General features: G+C 39.4%; 1 protein-coding gene across 3 annotated transcripts; it reads right to left on the minus strand.

The window, feature by feature from the left end:
- Positions 1-6,423: 6,423 nt before the first annotated feature.
- On the minus strand, positions 6,424-19,644 carry LOC122307326 (DNA-directed RNA polymerase 2B, chloroplastic/mitochondrial-like). Of its 3 annotated transcripts, none has more exons than XR_006241738.1 (20): positions 18,512-19,644; positions 17,388-17,603; positions 17,162-17,295; positions 17,010-17,076; positions 16,657-16,715; positions 13,340-13,457; positions 13,013-13,126; positions 12,716-12,847; positions 12,219-12,635; positions 11,488-11,538; positions 10,434-10,504; positions 9,646-9,730; positions 9,259-9,411; positions 9,062-9,136; positions 8,858-8,947; positions 8,711-8,758; positions 7,839-7,953; positions 7,654-7,757; positions 6,904-7,130; positions 6,424-6,541 (listed from the first exon to the last, which is right to left on the minus strand). XR_006241738.1 is itself a non-coding variant. In XM_043120137.1 (19 exons), the coding sequence occupies exons 1-19, from the start codon at positions 19,433-19,435 to the stop codon at positions 7,020-7,022; spliced, it is 3,084 nt and encodes a 1,027-aa protein (XP_042976071.1). In that variant the 5' UTR covers positions 19,436-19,644; the 3' UTR covers positions 6,424-7,019. The 3 variants fall into 3 exon arrangements, 1 of the variants encoding a protein (XP_042976071.1); XR_006241737.1 differs by having other exon boundaries at positions 6,424-6,613; XM_043120137.1 differs by having other exon boundaries at positions 6,424-7,130.
- Between the last annotated feature and the right edge of the window lie 1,942 nt (positions 19,645-21,586).

The raw sequence follows: 21,586 nt of genomic DNA on the forward strand, positions 1-21,586 counted from the left end.
TCCAATCCCCACTGTCGATGAGATGTTAGATGAGCTGCATGGGGCTACAGTGTTCTCAAAGTTAGATTTAAGGGCCGGCTACCATCAGATTCGAATGAACGAGGAAGACATCTATAAGATAGCCTTTAGGACTCACTCAGGCCATTATGAATACCTGGTGATGCCTTTTGATTTGTGCAATGCTCCATCAATGTTTCAGGCTGCAATGAATAGCATCTTCAAGCCACTACTTCGAAAGTTTGTGCTTGTCTTCTTCGATGACATTTTGGTCTATTCTAAGACCATCGAAGAGCATAAGCAACACTTGGAGAAGGTGCTAACAATTCTGGAGGAGCATCCTTTCTTTATCAAAGCCACCAAGTGTGCCTTCATGGAGAAGGAGTTGGAGTACTTAGGCCACTTTATCTCAGGAGATGGTGTCAAAGTTGATCACAGAAAGATAGAGGCCATGGTGGATTGGCCTCTACCCAAGGACATCTCAGCCTTGAGAGGATTTCTGGAGCTCACGGGTTATTACAGGAGGTTTGTCAAAGGTTATGGGCTCATAGCCAAGCCACTCACAGCAATGCTCAAGAAGGACAGTTTCGAGTGGACAACTGAGGCTAGGGAAGCCTTTGAAGAACTGAAGCGAGCCATGACCAAGACACCTGTGTTGGCACTTCCCAATTTTGAGAGGCCGTTTGAAGTTTATACAGATGTAAGCGGCGAAGGTATTGGAGCTGTGTTGGTCCAAGACCGAAGGCTTTTGGCCTTCATTTTCAAGACACTCGGGCCTATGAAGAAAGCATGGAGTACCTATGCCCGAGAGCTATTAGCAGTGGTGCATGCTATCAAGGTATGGCGCCCATACCTCTTGGGGCGCAAGTTTACCATCATCACAGACCAGCAGGCCTTAAGGCATCTATTGCAGCAGAAAATTATCACCCCGAAACAACAGAAGTTCCTTGTCAAGTTGCTAGGCTTTGAGTATGACATAGTCTATCAACCGGGCAAGGAAAATAAGGTGGTTGATGCCTTAAGCCGCAGGGAAGGCAGCCAACTACTTGAGGTAGTGGGAGATGATGAGGAGTCATCAAACTTGGCACTAAGCGAGGCAGAATGGCGAGTATGAGACAAGATCAGAGAGGCTACCAGATTGGATGCAAGGGCACTTGAGATCATTGAACTCTTGGATGCCCAAGGGCAAGGGGTTGTAAACTACAAAGTGAGAGACGGTCTGATCTTCTACAAGAACTATATTTATGTGCCGAACATTCCCAATCTCAGGAAGGAGATCATAGATCATTTCCATAACAGCAAGGAAGGTGGTCATTCTGGATGGTTGAGAACATACATCCGATTGAAGCATTTCTTCCATTGGGAACGAATTAAGGGTGATGTCAAGAGACTTGTGGCCAGTTGTGACATCTGTCAAAAGGCCAAGTATGACACTAGGCCAGAAGCGGGACTTCTCCAACCATTGCCAATTCCAAACAGAATTTGGGAGGACTTAGCTATGGATTTCATAGAGGGACTACCCATTAGTGCAGGGCATGAAGTGATTCTGGTGGTAGTAGACCGGCTAAGCAAGTATGCCCACTTTATCCCTCTATATCACCCTTATACAGCCAAGTCAGTGGCTAAAGCCTTTGTCAACAACATCACTAAGCTGCATGGGTTTCCAAGGACCATAGTATCAGATCGAGACAGGGTCTTTATGAGTTCATTTTGGAGGCAGCTATTTGAATTACAAGGCAGCAAGCTTAAGACGAGTTCCTCCTATCACCCACAAACGGATGGCCAATCTGAGGTGGTCAATAGGACTTTGGAACAATATTTGAGGTGCTTCTGTCATGAAGAGCAAAGGAGATGGGCAGATTACCTTCAATGGGCAGAATTTTGGTATAACACCTCTTATCACTCTTCTATTGATAAAAGCCCTTTTGAAGTCGTATATGGCAGACCACCACCACTCTTGGTCAGCTATGAAAAGGGCTCAGCCAGTAATAATGAAGTAGAGCAGGAGCTAATTGATAGGGACGAGGTACTGGCCAAAGTTAAAAGACAGATCAAGAAGGCCCAAACTCGAATGAAGAAGTATCATGATCAGGAACGACGTGCTGTGTCCTTCAAAGTAGGCGACTATGTCTACTTGAAGCTTAGGCAATTCGGGCAGAAGACCATGAGGAAAACTGTGAGTGCAAAGCTGAACCAGAAGTTCTATGGGCCTTATAGAGTGTTGGAGAAACTGGGCAGCGTTGCATACAAGCTTTAGCTTCCACCAACTTCATAATTGCACCCGGTATTCCATGTGTCCTTACTCAAGAAGAAGGTTGGAGATCCGAGTCTCATTGGGGAGGAGTTACCCACAGTGGATCAAGAGGGAAGGATCCTTATGAAGCCAAAGGAAGTGCTCGGATATAGGCTACATCGAAGGAGCCGAGGGAGACCAAGGGTGTGGCAAGCATTGATCCTGTGGGAAGGATTATCAAAGGACGAGGTAACTTGGGAGGACTATGATGGGCTGGAGAAGAAGTATTCCCAATTGATCCTTGAGGGCAAGGATATGATAAAAGGGAGGGGGAATGTCAAAACCCAAAGGCAAGAGGCCATGGGCCATGCCTTGACCAGCACCAGCCCATGCCAGGACAGCACGCCAGCAGCACTGTTGGCGTCGCTTGATTGCCCACAAACCGAGCCCTTGGTGAATGCTAGACCACGGTCACCCTCTATCAGGCAGCGAACAGTAGGCGCGTGCACGCAAGCGAGGTTGTCACACCACACTCAGCGCATGGCTAGACTGCACGCACGCCTAGTGCGCATGCGCAGCGGGCATGCATGGGCTATGCGCACACACCGCGTGCATGCACAAGGCCCATGCATGGCCTAGGCACCCGCGCAGCGCACGCTTGCACACCCACCTTGGAATTGACGGTGCGGCTGCCCAGCAGGCCCACGCATGCTGGCATGCCGCTCAACGCCCTGGTCTTGACCAGGGCCATGCTGATCAACGCCCTGGCCTTGGCCAGGGCCTTGCTGCTCAACGCCTTGGTCTTGACCAGGGCCATGCTGATCAACACCCTGGCTTTGGCCAGGGTCTTGCTGACCAACGCCAGGGCACCACAGCCTGGGCCATGCAGACCAACGCCCAGGCCCCACTGGCCTGGGCCATGCAACAGCCTGCCATGCTTAAGCCAACCACGGTCCAACCCAGCGACTCACCAATGACGCCCAGCCCATACAACCTGGGCCACACATGCAAGGACCATGGACCAGCCAAGGCTAGGCCGGCAGGCCAACCTGAAGACCCACGCGTGCAAGCATGAAGCCTATGCTGTGAGTCATCCTGGCCACCCATGGGCCACTGACAGCATGAGGCCTTAACCAGGAGGCGTGGGCCCAGAACCATTTTCCCTTTGTAATCGTTTTAATTGCTTTCTAGTATAAGTGAGGCAATAGGCTATCACTTAGTTTTATCTTGGAACATTTGGAAGAATTTGGCTTGTAAGCCCCCATAGACACATTGGTGCTTTGTCACTTAGGCTCCATTGGGTGCAATCCGTGAATCCCAAAGGAGAAGGCTCACCCTGTGCAATTCGTGAATCAAGGCAACCTATTGATTTCATTGTTTTCCTTTGATTAATGCATTGTTGAGGTATTTCAACATTTTGGATTGAAGGGCATCTGGTCTGACCAGGCCACCCTGGTCGAATCTGGAGCAAGGTCAAGGACAAGCTGACAGTTACCACCCACCAGCCAAGCCACACGCCCAGCCCTTGTCACCTGTCTAGCCACAACCGCTCCCCTACTTTGTAGGGAGTAACCAACCATCCCTTAAACCGCTCAGCCATCACCCACTCGGCCAACCCACTTAAACCACCCTTAGCCACGTGTGCTTCATCATCAGAAGACACCTGTGTGAGACTTGGTCAGCCCCCAGGCGAGTGACACGTGCTTGACTTGATCAGCCACCATAAGGAGACACCTGGTGCCTGACTTGGTCAGCCCACCAGCAGGAGCCACGTGTGCCTGACTTGGTCAGCCAGCCACTTAACCACCTGATCCCACTCACAACCGTTTTTGACGATTCAGCTACTGCACATGCATGCATGCACGTCCAGTCACTAGAATCTCGCCCACCATCAGCCACTGATCAACCATACGAACTCAGCCAACACCACCCATAACCATCACGGTCAAGCAAGTGGCAGCCCACATCGGTCATTGAGGAGCAAGAAGGGGCGCGGCAGCTTGGTGTCTAGGATCTCGACCGAGGACCCTATCACCGCCCCAACAAGCATAATCCAACTTTTGTCTCTTTGGGTAGGTGCCAAGCTACCGAGTGCTGACCTCACCTATGGCATAGAGGTAGATTCACCGAAAAAATAAAAGGAATCATGGACAAGCTTTCATCAATAATTTTCCTGGCTTCTTCATCTTCGCTGCTTTCTCAAGTTGGATTTCAAGCTAATAAATCTTGACCCAGTGACCGGAGCTGTGAAGATCCCGACAGACATCTTCAAACAGGGGTTCTGAAAGGAACATCGACAAGAGGAAATGGAACCGCACAGAGGATGGAATTGCAAATGACTAAAAGTATGTCACTTCGGAAGCGAGAGAAGGATTTGGAGAAGAGATTGTTCATCTTGTTGGATCATTTCGCTTGTAATTAAAAAGACAGAAAATTGAATGAAGTGAATGATATTATCGCTTTACAGATCATGTGATAATAAGCAAAAATCAAAAACAGAGAGTATAAAATCTCAGCAATTCTCTCCCTCCGTAATCATTCAACAATGTTGTGCACGAGGACGTCGGTCGCCGCCTCACTATGGGTTCGACCGAGGAGATCCTACTCAAACGTCCTAGAGCTCCTGGTAGCAAACCAGAAGAACTGAAAGCTTTGGCACGTGGATTTCAGAGGCGGCGTGGATTTCAGAGTTGGCAAAAGAGAGAGAGAAATACAAAGAATAATCGTGCTGATAACGTGTTGTGAACTAATTGAAAAGAGAGAGATTCTCCAAGACAAAGAGAGAGAATGAGAGAGAGAGATTTGTTATTCCATATAATGAACCTAGAAATATACTCATATATATAAGAATACAAAAGTATTAATTGACGGTTAAGACCTGGTCAATTATGACGACTAAATATGATCATACAATACAAGTTGGTTTATAACAAGATATATATTTTTTCAAAGTACTTATTTTGAAGTTTGTTTTATTAATCATGTCTATAAAGAAGGAAATGTTGTTGCACATACACTAAGTAAACATGCTTTGTGTTACAGACTGTATGGTGGATTTGGAGGAAACTTCCCGCTATCTCCAATGTGTATTCGGAATCAGTTGATGAATGTGATGAGACTTTCTTCAAAAAAAAAAGTTATTAATGAATTTGTAATTTTTTTTATTTTATTAAAAAGTTTTTAAATAATTAAAAAGAATTTTTTTTATTGGTCTTTATATTTGGGATGCAGATTTATACTTGCATCCTATCATTATTTCTTGACTAATGCAAAATAGATGGGCCGACGAAAAGTCTCAAAGGTAGAGGCCCGGCCCATTTGGAAAGGATCCTTCTTCCGACGATCGGTCGTTTAGCACAGTTCAACTAGACAGAGTAGATTTTCTTTATAAAATAATATACCTGTGCGGCTGTTCCTGCTAGATCTTGTTGTAATAAGTAAATAAAATAATTCTATTTGAATATTTTACCCCACACATTAATATAATTTAATTAAAAAAATTCAAATCTCAATAGGATTACAACATTCTTGGAAGGATTTTTTTTTTTTTTTTTAAAACAAAAAACCCTAGATTTGGCCTAAAAAACCCTAAATAAAATTAGGGTGTAATTCTTTTTTCAAATCAAATCTCCACGCCTGTATAAATAGACACATTGTATGTTATGTGTTTAAAAATAAATATAATTTTTAATTTTAAAAATATATATAATAAGTGAAAAACAAAAAATGTCAGAGCAAAAAGACTTGAAAATTATTAGGGTGCATTGTAGGTACGGTCATCGGAAGAAAGCAGAGCAATTTGCAAGAATGCTGTTGGTGAATGTTCTCGTCAAAATTATATTACGATGCATTGGCCAAAACAAGTTCGAGTACAGTAAGGTTGTGTCTCATTGAAATGCCTATTCAGCCAATTTGAATCAGCACAATCTCGGTGACTTCTTACAAGAGTTTGCCGTGTTTTCTGCAAAAAAAAATTGTTTTTTTCTTAACCACCAAAAGGATTTAAGCAAATCTATGAACTTAATACTACATTTTGCGTCCCATTATACTTTACATGCTATATTAAATTTTCACTGAACAGAAAAATTTTAATAAAAAAAAAAAAAAAAGACCCACAAAACAAGTGGGACAAAACAAGAAGGGAAAAGGTACATATTCCATTGCAGCATCTGCAGCTATCGAAAGAACCTGACCTTAGCGTTTTCTGGCTGTCGAGGATATACAAACCGGTTCTGATGTCAATTGAATCATCGTGAAGCTTTGCATCTTTAATACGATGCAATGGATGTAACGTTGACAAGCTGTTTTGAGCTGCAACCAGGTTGTGCATATATCTCAGCTTCCTAGGAATTTTCCTGCTTCAGAAACTAAAGTTCATGTTGGCTGTACTAGATCATAGAAGCTCAGAGTTAGAGGCCACATCGAGCAGATCCTGTATCATATATCGATCTTCTTGATGCCCAGGGACATCCTTCGCAATATATATATACATATACATGGATGGTGCAGCAATTCTCGAGAAGGGATTTTGATAAAATACCCTCCTTTCCTAACCATGCTCCTTTGGTTGGCAGTACCTCGTTCATTCCTCTAATTTATCCCATGTCTACAAGCGAAGCAGCGGCAAAGGAAGAAAATAAAGAGGATATGCGAATGAAGGTAAAGCGGCTTACCTTCCTTTCGTTCCGATATGGCCTATGGATAGAAACGGAGACAAATGCCAGGGAAGAAAACATCAATCGAGGCATGAGATCTCTTTAGCCTAGATGAGAGAAATCTGTGCGTCAGCTCAGTTGAAGAAGTATGGTGATTCTAACACGTCCCTTAAATCAAAGTCTCCACGTTCAGGTAAGGTAGGGAAAGACAATGTTGGGAAGGACTGCTGGAAGCTCTCAAGTAACTGCATACAAAACAGTGGGTTAGAGCAATGGCATACCATTTTTCGTTTTCCCCTTTTGCGATGGCAAAACACAATCGATTTTATATGCTCACATTTGGCAGGCATGTAGAATGATATTCAAGATGACATCAACATTTCTTGGTTTCAATCAGAAAAAGAGAATAAATGAATATACCATCGTTTTCTTTCCTTAAATCAGCAATTTCAGCACATATCTCAATATCAGCTATGGTCTAAAATATTATGACAAAAATAAGAAAATGATGAGACAACCAATGCGTCAGAAACCAAGTATTTTTTTTTAAGAAAGTGCAGACAGTGAAAATTGCTTCAGAGCTTGACATAACAATATAAACTTTATTATTCATGTGTCCCCACCATCAGAAGTGTTTTATGAAAAACTTACAAAAGCTCAATTTATATATTCTTGTCATATTTTATTAGTAAAATTATGCTGATAATAATACCAGTGAAAGGGCTTCCTATCTAACTTAGATGCACATAAGATGTAAAGTTACCGTACATTCTCCAGTATTGGCGTCTCATAGAGTTCAACGAACTTTTCTCTAAGTATACTGCTCATTTCATCCACATCACATGCATGGGTCCAGTATGAATCATGAACTCCTGCAATCATATACAAGTGGTAAAGTCAGTAGAAAGCTAAAAACAAAAAGGGGAAGAAAAATGAAGGAAACCAAGAAAAACCTGCAAAGTTTAAGCCTGCTCTTTTGCAGGCAATTGCAGTCATCATCATGTGAGAACCATCAAGGGAGTGAACGAAGTTTGGTGGGAAAGCCGTCCTCTGCCGCTTGACCATGACCTACAATAGTAAAGAATTGAAATTGGAGGCCCAAAACATTGAAAATAATACATTCACAGCATTAAAATCCTTGAAAGACAAAACAATCAGGCCAGCCGAGAGGAATTCGACCCTATATCCTTGTGTTCAATAGGGATATGGGAACCAGCCGTACATCCAGCATTTTGTTTGAACCCATCAATAGATGCTCAAAGTCATTTCCAGTTTCAACATTCAGGGTAATTCAATTGTTTCTTGTGGATGAGAAGGGGTGAGGTAGAGAAACTTTGGTTTTTGTGGAGGAGGGGAGAGAAAAAGGGGGGGGGGGGGGGGGGGCGGTGTGTTTAGTAGGGATGGTAAGATATTTAATTAAAACTAATATAAAGAGTTTTAAAATATTTTTTATTTTAAAATGCTTTACTTAATTGCGTGTATTATTTATTTTTCATTTTAACAATAATACAATTGGAGGGATGATGGGGCTTTATATGATTAATTTCCATTTCATGATAACAAAATGAGACGGTGGATGATGTGCCTTCATGAGGGCAAGCTTTTGCTTTGAAAATTGTATAATATAGACAAAGTCAATAGACAAACTTAGTTACAGCCTGAAATAAGAAGAAATGGTCCTAGGACATATACCACGGTTAAAGAAATGCAAGGCCATCCTACAATTTCAATAATGCACAGGTGGCATGTGTATGCTGGGAAGTACACCAAACAACATCCCACCTAACTAAGCAGAGCCCAAATGGAGAAAATAAAGCACAATTACCTTTTCTGTTTCTCGCTGTAGCGTTAGAACCTGAAGAGAAGTTTTTATCTGCATTGAGTTTCACAAAAAAAAAAAAAAAAGGCTTAATGACTTATGGTGGACAAGAGTAATAACAATTAACGTCACCGAATATTTTGAAGCACTCACAAGATGCCTTTGCAAGTTTCGGTAGGGTTGGACAACAGGAAGTCCAAGTGGAGTTGTCCACCGCACCGTCTGGTTTTCAGATGCAATTATCTGTTCGTGTCCAATACAGGCATATATTTTTTTAAATGACTACAGAAAAACAAGCGGACAAAATATATTAAACATATTTAAGCAACGCCAAAAGAAAACGGTTGCAGGACACACTTTTGCACATTCACCAAGCCAGCTCATGATACTGCGTGCGGCTTCAAACATCTCCCCCAAGGCAGTTAGAGTGGTCTGCGCAGGCAACAACACAGCATTTTTATTAAGGATAAAATATTCAAATACTTACAAACACCCATGGGGAAAGCATAGAAAAGTGAGGCTATAATGGTATCAATGCTCCTCCCTCCAATTACCTTTGCAGCATAGCAAGAAGCACGAAACAGCTCTGCTTCATCTGCAATTGCACCGCGTTCCTTCAACCTTCTCTTGATTTGATCTCTAGCACCGATGTAAGTGACACCATAAACTGATGTCATCACTGTTTGCTTCACCAATTTCCTGTCAACCTAGAGGATATCAAGCCAATAGGCCAATGATCAGTTACAAGAGATGGGATGTCACCCAGTAGGCAAAATCGCAACATACACCGAGCAAATATATAAAACCTACTTTCATCTTTTGAGTGACTTGGGTGAAAAACAATACAAGGTTTTGAGGGTTCTAATTTGCCAAATTTATTTTCGTAACATATGTATCACAAGACAGTATTCAAATCAATAAATGAAAAGTTCGCATAGAACCTGATTGATTAATATTCTTGCATGCAACGCATCTGGAAAAATATTAGGATCTTTGTGAGCATCTCTCTGCATGATTTCTAGTACCCTACATAGCAAACATGATACTTTCATCAAATAGTCCTCTCAGACAACTTCCTTTCAAAGAGTATGATGGCCAATGTAGCTAGAAATACTTGTAAATAAACAGAATTGAGACAGCCTCTGTGGAAAACCACATTCAGTTGCCTTTAGTCCAGTTCTTTTTGGTTAATTTGTCAAAATTTATTTGATAGAAACAGATGAAAATTAATATTCAGCTTGAATCATTTCACGATCCATTTGCTTTCTATAGAAGATATCAAATCCGAAGTACACACATTCTTGGTTGTTTAGTACTGCTGATTGATACAGTAGTTCTCTTACCACCAACCACGCCTGCCAGAAATTTATGTTATCCTCCTCATTTTCTAGAAATAGCCTTACTTTTTGCATTATTCATAAAAGGTTGACTTCAGGCTGAGAAATAAATGCAAATTTTGGCAATTAAGATTTGACCCAGAAAATGACCCAATTAGTTCATTTTAATCTGAAGTTGATTTCAAATCATTAATAACCTTTTTACTCTCTCTATTTAATTTTTTAAAACATCTTCATTTCATTATCTAACTTGCATGTTTGTTTAGAAGGTACAATCTCTGACATTGCAAAGCTACTTCCTGAAATCATACCATTGCTACTGAAAGTAAAAAGGCTCAGAACCCTATTATCTGATGGATCCTATTTACCTCTCTCAGTAAAGAACAGCTTACCTAGCAGCTATTCCCGAGTAAACGTCTGCAGGCTTCTCCCCCGCAACTAAGTTTACAGCAACTGCTCCCAACTGAATTGAACATCAGGAATGAGAAGTAATCCGGGCATCTGAAAGTGAAGCATATCTTTTCTCCATACACGAGAGAGTTTTCCAATATCTTTTTTTTTATAAGTATCGAATATTTTATTAACAAATGCAAACAGTATAGTCCAAGCACACAAAGTATATAAGAAGAACACTGGTATAATGGCATATCCATTTCGAGTTCAACAAATGCCATCAGAATAGTGACTCAGGCAAAGGGAAAATTAAGAAAATACAAGTGGATAAATTCCCACTAAAGAAATGGTTAAGAAGGTTTTCAATTAACCTCATCTGCATTTTTGGCAAAATTTATTTGATAAGTTACCACAAGTTATTTTCTTTTCTCAGTGTCTTTAAGTGTTCATACACTCTCTCAAATCATATTATTGATGTCTTATAATTCACAAGCCAAAATGAAAAGCCAACTGAGACGATGCTTTGAATCCTAACTTACAGAAATGTCACTTCAAAACATGGAACTTTCCCATTGTGTTGCAGCAGGTAATCAAATTTAATGCGAAAAGATTGTCTCTCATCTATGCCAATAAAAAAAACACAGAAGTTTGACATGTACTGGAGAAGGCACTTGTGGTAAATCAAAAAGCTTCCTTTTCTCCTGATAAGTTCAAAGACTGAAATCTTTTTTTTTTATTCGATGACCCAGAACCTCACAAGGCAGGGTCCTTCAAACCCACCCCTGCGGAGTAAACCCAAAAACACGACTTCACCTGCGAAAAGCATGTATCAGGGAATCCAAGGAAACTCATAGTGCAGAATCGAACCCAGAATGTCTATGTCTTCAAATCATCCCAAGCCCACCCTTTGACCACTAGGCTGCACCTCGACAGGTGAGAAGCTTATAACATCTCTCATACATTTGGCATTTTCTGGGCAAAGTCATCTAAGCCAAAGTGAAATCTTAATACTTTCTGCTAAGTTAAACTAGAACAGAAAAATAACGCCATTACCTTGTCTCTTCCAAGAGCAGCATAGTGTTGTAAACCATTGCAAGAGCCATCCTAGAGAACATCATAAAGGGGCTAAGATGACTTAGTACGGGTTATGAATTATGGAGAAAGCATGACATGCCAGATCAAGCCAAAGTTTAGCGGTACTGGAAGAACTTAATTGGCAACAAATGACAGTTTCATAAAAGAAAAGAAACATGAAGTGGAATGAAGTTGGTGATCCCATCCACATCTCTGCAACAATTGCAATGATATGTTATAATGCTCTCTAATACAAGACAAATCAAGTAAAACAACCCAATAAAGAAACCCAAACTTATCTTTGGTTTGTCTCTGCAAGAGACAGGAGGAAGGAGGTAGCCATAACAAATAAATCCCAAAAGTGTTCAGAAAGCCCACAAAAAGCTACATATGCATATGTGAATACATCAATCATGGAGACAGTTTATGCATAAAAACATAGAAACTGTTGCTAAACCTCCTATGGCACCCTTGCCTAAGATCTGGTCCTTTTTTCCCTTTCTTTTTTCTTTTTACAAATTTCTTGATGAATTTTTCCTATAAAAGCTGGCACAAGCATATCACTTATTTAAAAGTCATTTACCATGAGAGAGATGTCCATAACCGCCAGAATTACCATTCAAGGCATTAGTAATCCCAAAGCAACTTATGTTCCCTGTCCTTCAGAATTCAAAAGAGCAAGATCTAGCAATGTGCCACAATGAAAATACCTGGTGTACAGGAATATGTGAAATAAAAGTCTCTGGGGAAGAACTTCTCAAGGCCTCAGTTAAATTCATGCACACAGCCAAGCACTGAAATGGATCTTCTGCATTCAACCACCAGCATCTGCCTTCAAGTGGTCTGTCTGCAGATTCAAATATATCATCCAAATGGTTCTCAGTAAATGCTATTCGACCCTCATGAGACAATTTGTCCACACCACCAGCATATAGATTTGCTAGGTGTATCTTCAACCAACGTAAGCCTGATTTTCCAAGACTGCGTCCTTCTGCAAATTCCAAAATACCCCGACATAGATCTGAGCCAAGATGATTTAAGTATGGGTGCATCGGGTATGCACGGCCGCGAAAGTCAAGGTTGTGCGGGTAGAAAAAACCATCTTCATCCTTCATTTTTCGTGCTACCTGCTCCCGTAAAGAAAAGTTGGCACAAACCTTCTTAAAAATAAGAAATGGTTACTTACAGGAAGTAAAAGGCATCTTACAGCAAGTTTAAGTTCTATGTCACAGCGCTGTGAATGTCTCTCCCTGTTCTCTTTCTTCACAGATTTGATTTTCCATTTCCATTTCTTAAGCTGAGCCTCGTCTTCAGTATCTGGCTCATCCGGTAAAGGAACCTACAACACAATAAAGTTAAACAACAGCATTTTCAAATTGCTGTCAATGAATCAAACTCACTCCATATACCAATCACTTGGAAGTTGGAATGGTGTCAAAAAACACAAATAAATCATAATTAGAATGATTAAAAAAAAAAAGATAAGTGCTATGATATAACTCACATCATTGCGGTCCACCATATCAGCAAGACGGCCTCCATTAGCCCATATTCTTTCTACAACACTCAGGACCCTCTTATTTATCCTCCACTTGGTATAACCAAGAGTATTCAGGGCCTGGACAGTTAATTTACATAAACAATTATTGCAACCTTGCCGAATGGAACAAAACGAGAAGAAATACCAAGCAGATAAAATATGCATGTATCGCAGTCAACATAATACAGTAATACTGGTATCTAGTCCTCATAGCTAAATACATTAAAGGGTTCAGACTAAACAATATATGTCATGAAATAAAGTCATGAAACGATTCAAACAATTTCAAACCTCAAAAACAGGTTCTAGTTGCTTCCTAGGTGCCCTCTTTACTGCTTCACGTTGCTGTCTGGATCCATGAGTGCGCATGATATAAGAAGGTAAGAACAAGTGCCCTCCTTTGTCATAACTGCGAAAGTACAAAAGAAAAAGAAAGAACATAATCAAAGGAGTAACTATTCAACCAAAAGGAAGTAACCTAGCAAGCCATTTTCACAAATATCTACCAGCAGTTGAACCACCAAAAAGCCATCATTATCTTTTATTCTGAATTATTAGCATAATCATATAGGCAAGTGGCAGTTCGAATCCCTTTCTATCATTTGGATGCAGTGATGATTTACATAAACCAGTCTGTGGGCAGAAGGGGCATCTGTGTCTCTATGGGTGTGTTTAAATTAACCTTCTCATCCACCATAATTTAGATGATATCACATCTATGATTTTTGTGCTCAATGGAGACAACTTATATTTAATAGAAAGTTCTTTCCAATCAAAATTGCAATATTTTCTTTACTCATTCCGAACAGCTCAAGTATGAGCTCTTAAATTGCTCTTAAAAGTTAATCAAATGGCCATCGTAAGTCATTTGTCTCGTACTTGAAAGATTTTCAGGACCCATGTGATATGTGACATGTAACTTAGTGCTGTTGAAATGCAAGATATCACATATGGACCCATGTGATATCTTGCATTTAACAGCAAGATTCTCAATTTTGATTAATGGCAGTCCAGAAGGTTTTTTCAACAGCTCGAGAGGTCTAAGACAAGGGGATCCGCTATCCTCACTCCTCTTTGTTATCATCATGGAAGCCCTGAGTAGGATGTTAATGGCTCTAGTTACCAATGGTTTGTTGGCTGGTTTTTCTGTGGGTGATCTGAATAGGGGCATTATCTCAATCTCCCATTTACTCTTTGCTGATGATACTTTAATTTTCTGTGAGGCTGAACAAGAACAACTTAGAACTCTGAAAGCGTTGTTGTTATGCTTTGAAGCAGCATCAGGTTTGAGAGTAAATTTTGATAAATCAGAATTAGTACCAGTTGGGAATGTGAGTAGATCTCGACAATTGGCTAACACGTTGGGATATAAGGTAGCCACTCTTCCTATGACATATTTGGGTTTACCGTTGGGGGCGGCTTCACGAGCCATAGCTATATGGGATACAGTTACTGAGAAAATAGAGAGAAGATTGGCTGGATGGAAGAGACCGTACTTGTCGAAAGGAGGCCGAGTGACCTTGATAAAAAGTACTCTTTCTAACTTACCCACTTATTTTCTATCTTTGTTTACAATTCCAGCTTCGGTGGCGGCAAGGATTGAAAAACTGTATCGCAATTTCCTTTGGAGTGGTTTGGGGGATGAATTCAAGTTTCACCTAATCAAATGGGACACGGTTTGCAGACCAATTTCTTCAGGAGGATTGGGGATAAAGAACTTGAGAAAATTCAATCGGGCTCTTCTAGGGAAATGGTTTTGGAGATATAATATGGAGCCGGAAGCTTTATGGAAAGTAGTAGTTCACAGTAAATATGGCAGCCTATGGGGGGGATGGTGTACTAGAGAGGGGAATGGATCGTATGGAGTGGGGATTTGGAAGCAAATAAGAAGAGGATGGAGTTTGTTTGCCAACCATACTAAACTTTTGGTGGGGGAAGGCACACGTATAAGTTTTTGGAGGGACATTTGGTGTGGGAAGGAGGCATTGAAGGACGCTTTTCCTTGTGTATATCAAGTGGCTTGTGACCAAGAAGCTTCGGTCGCGGACCTTTTGGTTCGCTCAGGGGACCATGTTCACTGGAACGTCACTTTTTATAGAGCAGCACATGATTGGGAAGTAAACAGTTTTGCAGATTTTTTCAACCTAGTGTACTCTATGAAGTCGAATGGATTGCATGAAGATAAGCTGTGGTGGAAATATACGGGTAAGGGTATTTTCTCGGTTCGCTCTTATTATAAGGCCCTTACAGCTATACCGAATGCTCCGTTTCCATGGAGAAGATTGTGGAGGAATAGAGCACCGCCCAAATCACTGTTCTTCATTTGGACAGCAGCCCTAGGTAAGATTCTGACTACCGATAATCTGCGGAAGCGGCGGGTAATCATTACTGATTGGTGTTGTATGTGTAAGAGAGCTGGTGAGTCAGTGAATCATCTCCTGCTACATTGTGAGACAGCTAGAGCCGTGTGGTGTGAAGTATTCCGTCGTGTAGGGTTAAACTGGGTGATGCCGAATTCAGTAGTTGAATTATTAGCCAATTGGGCGATGCCGGGGGGAGATCTACATATCAAAGCTGTGTGGAAGATGGTACCTATCTGCATTATGTGGTGCATTTGGTAAGAGCGAAATGAACGAACTTTTGAAGACAAGGAGAGGACAACGGAGGAGCTTTGTATCTTTTTTTTCAGCACTTTATTTCTGTGGTCGCTAGCTATAGACTTTAATGGCCTAAATGTACACGAGTTTCTAGTGACTGCTGTAGCTACCTAGATAGGTCTTACCTCTTGTATACCATCTTGTGTACTTGGGCTGTGCCTATTATTATTAATACTACTGTTTACTTATCAAAAAAAAAAAAAACTTAGTGCTTTTCCAATTTGATTCAACTAGTTTATTCAAAAATTAAAATAACATTAATAATAAGAACAACAAACATGCATGATAACAATACAGTGACTACTTCCTCTTCACATAAAGCACCCTTACTTCTTAGCACTTCCTTTTTATAAGTAATGCAATATTAGTAAAATGCATAGAGGGTGCAACCTAGGTACATGGAATATATATAGAAGAGGAACGCCCACTTCTTTTTTTATAAGTAAAAGAAATTTTATTGATACAAAAATAGACATGGCCCAGGTACACAGGTAGTATACAAGAGAATGCACCGACTTAGGAACTAGAGATAGATACAAGGAATCCACTTCTTACCACTTCCTTCAGACTTATATCAAATACCCTAACCAGTCAAAAATTAGAACCCACTTGTACTGAACAAGCATAACAATAGAGGAGCTCAAACAATCTATCTCCTATGAATTTTCAAATGTTTGAGGCAAAGTTGTCTGCACCATGGTTACACGTTAAAAAATAAATAAAAGGCAGCAGACAGGCGAAAGAGTGTGGAAAATACACCTGTTCCAAAATTTTGAACTTGCACTCAAAAAAAAAAAAAAAAAAAAAAAGTGAAAAAATAGAGGGGCTATCTCTGGAAAGGATGAATTACTAAATGTTTGGGCCTAAGTTCTCTGCACCATGATTACACAAGAAAAACAAACAAAGGCAGCACACTGGCAAAAATGAAAAATGAAGCTCTAAATAACATACCCTCTCCACTTGACTGGGGGCACCAACATTGGCATATAAGGAATCACCATGTGCCTTGCCTGTTTGAGCAGATAACAATTTTTGTAATCCATCATTATCAAGAAGAGAAAAGAAACCCGCCCCCTGGCAGGCACAGAGAATAAAAAGGAAAAGAAAATTCCACTGACTAATTTTTTTAGCCTCCAATCAATAATTATATCATTACTCACATTAATTTATCCACCTCAAAAATCTGAAAAAAAAAAAAAAAAACCACCACTTGCACACATGAAACTTTCCAATATCTCAAGAACTAACAGAATCTAAAAGTTGAACTTTTTGTCAATGAACGGAAGATGAAACAACTTGCTTACAGTTTTCTCAAGACCTTTGTGAACTAGAGGGTTACATTCAATGATACCATATCTTCTGCTCGTTTTCCTGTGGAAGGACAAGCCGCACACCATTTACTGTGATGAGCAAAAAAATACGAGGTATTGATAAAACAGGGGTGAGTGGATCGTACTTTCCTTCATTTGTCACAGTTCTGAATGAGTGTACAAATGCTGGTCGAATGTCAGGTAGACCATCTGCAAATTGATTGTTCGGTGGTTGTATATAAGCTGTTTGCATCAACAGTTCAATCAGCCGGCTTCCAACCTGAAAATTTCAAGGACAAGGAGAACCTTTTTAGAAAGCATACCAACAGAAACAAATAACCTTTTCCATGTCAATACAAGATATCTTCAAACCTTAGCCCTAGCATCCTGCCCCCACGGTTTTGAATCATCCTGTCCCTTCACTATCTGCTTCACTGCTAGCAGCTTTTGCTGCTTCATCAAATTAGTGACCTTTTTTCTCAACTTATCTTGTTCCTTTATAACAGCATCAGAGTCACCTCCTTCCTTTTTCTTATCTTTATCACCCTTCTTCTGTTTTGTTTTCTCCAAGAATTTGTGAATTCTAACCTGACACATTGAAGTAGTGACACATCAGTGCTCACTGTGGGATAACGAGTAGGGGTATGGAATACTGCTTTGCTTAGTCTGTATGAAGCAAAGGATAAGGCACTTCTTAATGTAAGAGAGAAAACTAGTCTGAAAATCATAACCCCACAGTCCATGCCCCTCAATCTCATTAATGTCATCATGATTTGAGCAACTTAAACACACATCACGTAAGTGCTAAAATAAGAATTTCATGATGGCACAAAATGACGTCTGATAGTATAAATAACTGCTTTTCAACAGAATTCTTACTTTAGAGTGTCGGCCATGCCACACAATTCTTTCATTCCATGTCTATAATCTGCTTAATCACATTAAAGTACCCCATTATGAGAGGAAAAAAAATGGAACCTGATATGATTCTGGTGTATCCGCCTTTTTTTAAGCCAGTATAATTAATTGATGTAACTTGCCTGCTGTTAAAAAAATGTTGCTGCCCGATATTTTACAAAAAACAACAAATTTTAAAAAACACGCCAACATGCATAAATGGCTTTATCACAGTCAGCTTTCTCCTAAGACAAGCTTCATTAGAATTACACGTTAAATCTCAGGATCATAAAATTATCGTTATTAAGACTAAAAAATGATCTTGCTCCATGGTTTTAAATTCGCAATTATGACAGTCACCATTCACCAATTTATCGGTTCATCACTATTAACAAAAATTCTAAACATAAACCCCAATGCATTTGAAAGATCAATAAATCTTTAGTTTGTATCTTCTTATTCATCACCTCTAAACCAAGTTTAAATGCACGCACATCTCTTCAACCAATCCTAGTGAAAGGCCGAAAACAATAGGATGACCAAATGAAAGGATTAAAACCAAAATGACACTGAAATTAATGAGGAAAGAAACTTCCTACCTCCTGCTCAATGGCATCACCTATCATGCAAGCGGCCTGTACCACCCTCGCAGCCCCGTGTTCACCTCCTGTCATCAATAAACCCGTCAACTTATGCATTGTGATAACCGACATCATGTCAGCCGGCAACTGGTCGAAATACCGGGCATATGCTGCCCTGTTCTTCCCATTCCGGCACAACTCTTGCTCCTTTTCAATGGCATCCCGCAAAGGCTCAAACCAACCAAGAAACAACGACTTCATATACGGCAAATTCGGTGCCAGCTTCTGCTCGCACATATCCATCAAAAGCTCCCTATACTCGTTTGCCGCTTGTTCCCATGCCTCGGTCTCAATCTTCACCTGCCTCCTCTTAATCAAGTGATACTTCCCTTGCCCCATTCCCCTCACCATATTCTGCTGCATCCGCCGTCTATAATCAACCAGCCTCTTCTCTTCTTTACTCATTTCCTGCAATAACTCTTGTATATCCTCGGCAACCGAGGCATCTTCCTCCATATCTGTAGACAAAACGGCCTCGGCCTCGGCCAAACTTGCATACCCTTTGGGACAAAACCCTCTAAGTCCAAAACTTGGCCTCCCCATAAAGTTCTCATGTGACAGAACTTCGCCATTTCGACGATAACCCATTTCCGTAAACCCATAATCCGAGCAAGCGCTAAGCTCAGAGGGCCTAAATCTGAATTTCTCGGGGAACACCCGGTCCTGGGTAAGACCCAGAAAGCTATGAACCAGTCTGAGGGAGTGGGAATTAAGGCCAAAACCCTGGGGCCTTGAAACGGCTCGCTTGGCAATGTTGCTCCACATGGCTGTGGAAATCCTAGAAGTATTTAGAGAAAAATTTATTTCGTTACGAAAGGGAAGTAAATGATCGGTCTTGCTGCTGAGATTTGCAGAGACTATTGGGGTTTTACAAAAGGACATCAATTTGAATAATATTTTGAGGGAAATTAAATTGATGGAATCGAGTAGGATTGGGATGTCGAATGGGATTTAGAGGAAATGGGTTGGAGAAGAAGTTTGCAAAGGAACTGAATTCACATAGAGAGCGTGTGTACTAGCCGCCTTGAAGCTAAACCCTTCATAAACCTTTAATTTACCCTGCATCTCCCTGTCCCATTGCTTTCTCAGAACTCTGATGGTCCGATGGATTAAACATGTAGTCAATGGTGCATTACGTGGCTATATGCGGCTCCACTTCGGTGACGTGGACCAATAACAGATAGGGGAATTTCAAAACTCATATATTGATTTTTAAAATTCTTATCATAAATATTAGTTTTTTTTTTTATGATCTTAAAAACTTTATAAATAATAATCAAAAGTATTGAATAATAGTAAATAATAATATAAAATAATAATAAATATATAATAAATAATAATATAATAATAAAACATTCTTATAATACTCCAACATCCAAACCAATCCCTTGTCTATACGATTATTGTTAACAGAGACGAAACAAGTTTCACAAATGAATAGAAATATTGAGAGCCTTTATATAATGTATTAACCTTATTAATTATATCTTTAAAATTCATAATAACGTAAGTTCTTTAACACTAATATTGTAAATTTATTGGTTACATAATAAAAAAAATTTGAGCTTATGAAAACCAATATGAGTGCATAAACTAATAAATATTGTCATTATTTTGTAATAAATTAATTAAAATTCAATTTAATCTAAAACTGAGAAAAAAAGTGAATAAATCTCGTTAAAAGGTTAATAATTCAAAAAAAAATGTTATAATAAATATTTCGGAGAGAAAAAAAAAATCATACAAGACAACCACATCAGTCATCTAAATTCACATTAAGTATAAATACAGAACCCTAATATATACTACAACAAATTCATTTTATAGGGACAAAATTCTTCGTCTCAAAAGGTTTCAATTTCTTCTCTAAATGTTTTTTTAGATAAAATTTTTTGTCTCTAATTTATCTCAAAATGTCTATCTCGAAATTTTTTTTAGATGAAATTCAAATTTCATTGTAAAATATATTTTTTGAGATAAAATTTGTCATTTCCATTCGGAAGTGTTCGAATGGATTTTCTTTTTGGACCTAAACAAATTTTGTCCCTAATAGTCATTTAAATACAATAATAATAATAAATAAGTACCGTTTGAATGGATTTTATTTTGTCTGCGTCCCTAATGGTCTTAACATAATGGAGCTTTGTTTGGGAGGAATCTTCACAAATAGTCATTTGTCATGATTAAAAACGTGGCAAATAATTATTTTGGGCGAACAAATTGGCCGCAAAATACATTTTCAGCAAAATAGTCATATAAAATATTTTTAGTGAACTGATCTCCCAGAAAATACTTTTATGTAAAAGAATTTTAAAAAATAAAACCATTTGTTGCTTACCCAAAATATTACTTTAGTACTACAAAATATTAGATCAGTCAATTCATATAGAATATTTTGCCTAATAAACCACACAACTTTTGTCTAATAAACCACTCCCACTTTTGCATCAAGTCATGACTTCAATCATTCCAACCAACAAAGATCAAATTCATACAAAGGGATCGTCACCTCAAATGTGTCTACAACTAAGATATAGAGCCTTATAGACATATACGAAAAGTGGTCCTCTACAAATTAAGAGCAAATACATAGTGTATGCTAATGAACATAGAATTCAATCAATATCAACTTTCTCTTTGAACTAGCAATTCAAAGAGATGATATGTTTCATTCCCAAAATGTAGCATTCAAACTTTATATAAGCAACTACAGATGAATAAGCAAAAATCATTACAAAATGGAAATATAAAATTATATAAGAAACTACAGATTCAGAAACTTGAGAAATACAAACCTTAAACCAAACAGCCCAAACATCTTGCAAAAACCAAACAAAAAAAATATCGGATGTTCAATCATGATCTAAAACCAAACAAAAAAATTGGATCATTTAAAGGGAAAAAAAAAAAACCCAAGATCAAAACTTGAATCATCTAAGACAACATGCAAACCAAAAAAAAGCTGCACATCACACAACGAATATAATTATAATGTAAAGTCCCATCCTAAAATTAAAAATCATAAATTTCTAT

Source organism: Carya illinoinensis, chromosome 4, assembly GCF_018687715.1.
Source record: "Carya illinoinensis cultivar Pawnee chromosome 4, C.illinoinensisPawnee_v1, whole genome shotgun sequence".
Taxonomy (NCBI): domain Eukaryota; kingdom Viridiplantae; phylum Streptophyta; class Magnoliopsida; order Fagales; family Juglandaceae; genus Carya; species Carya illinoinensis.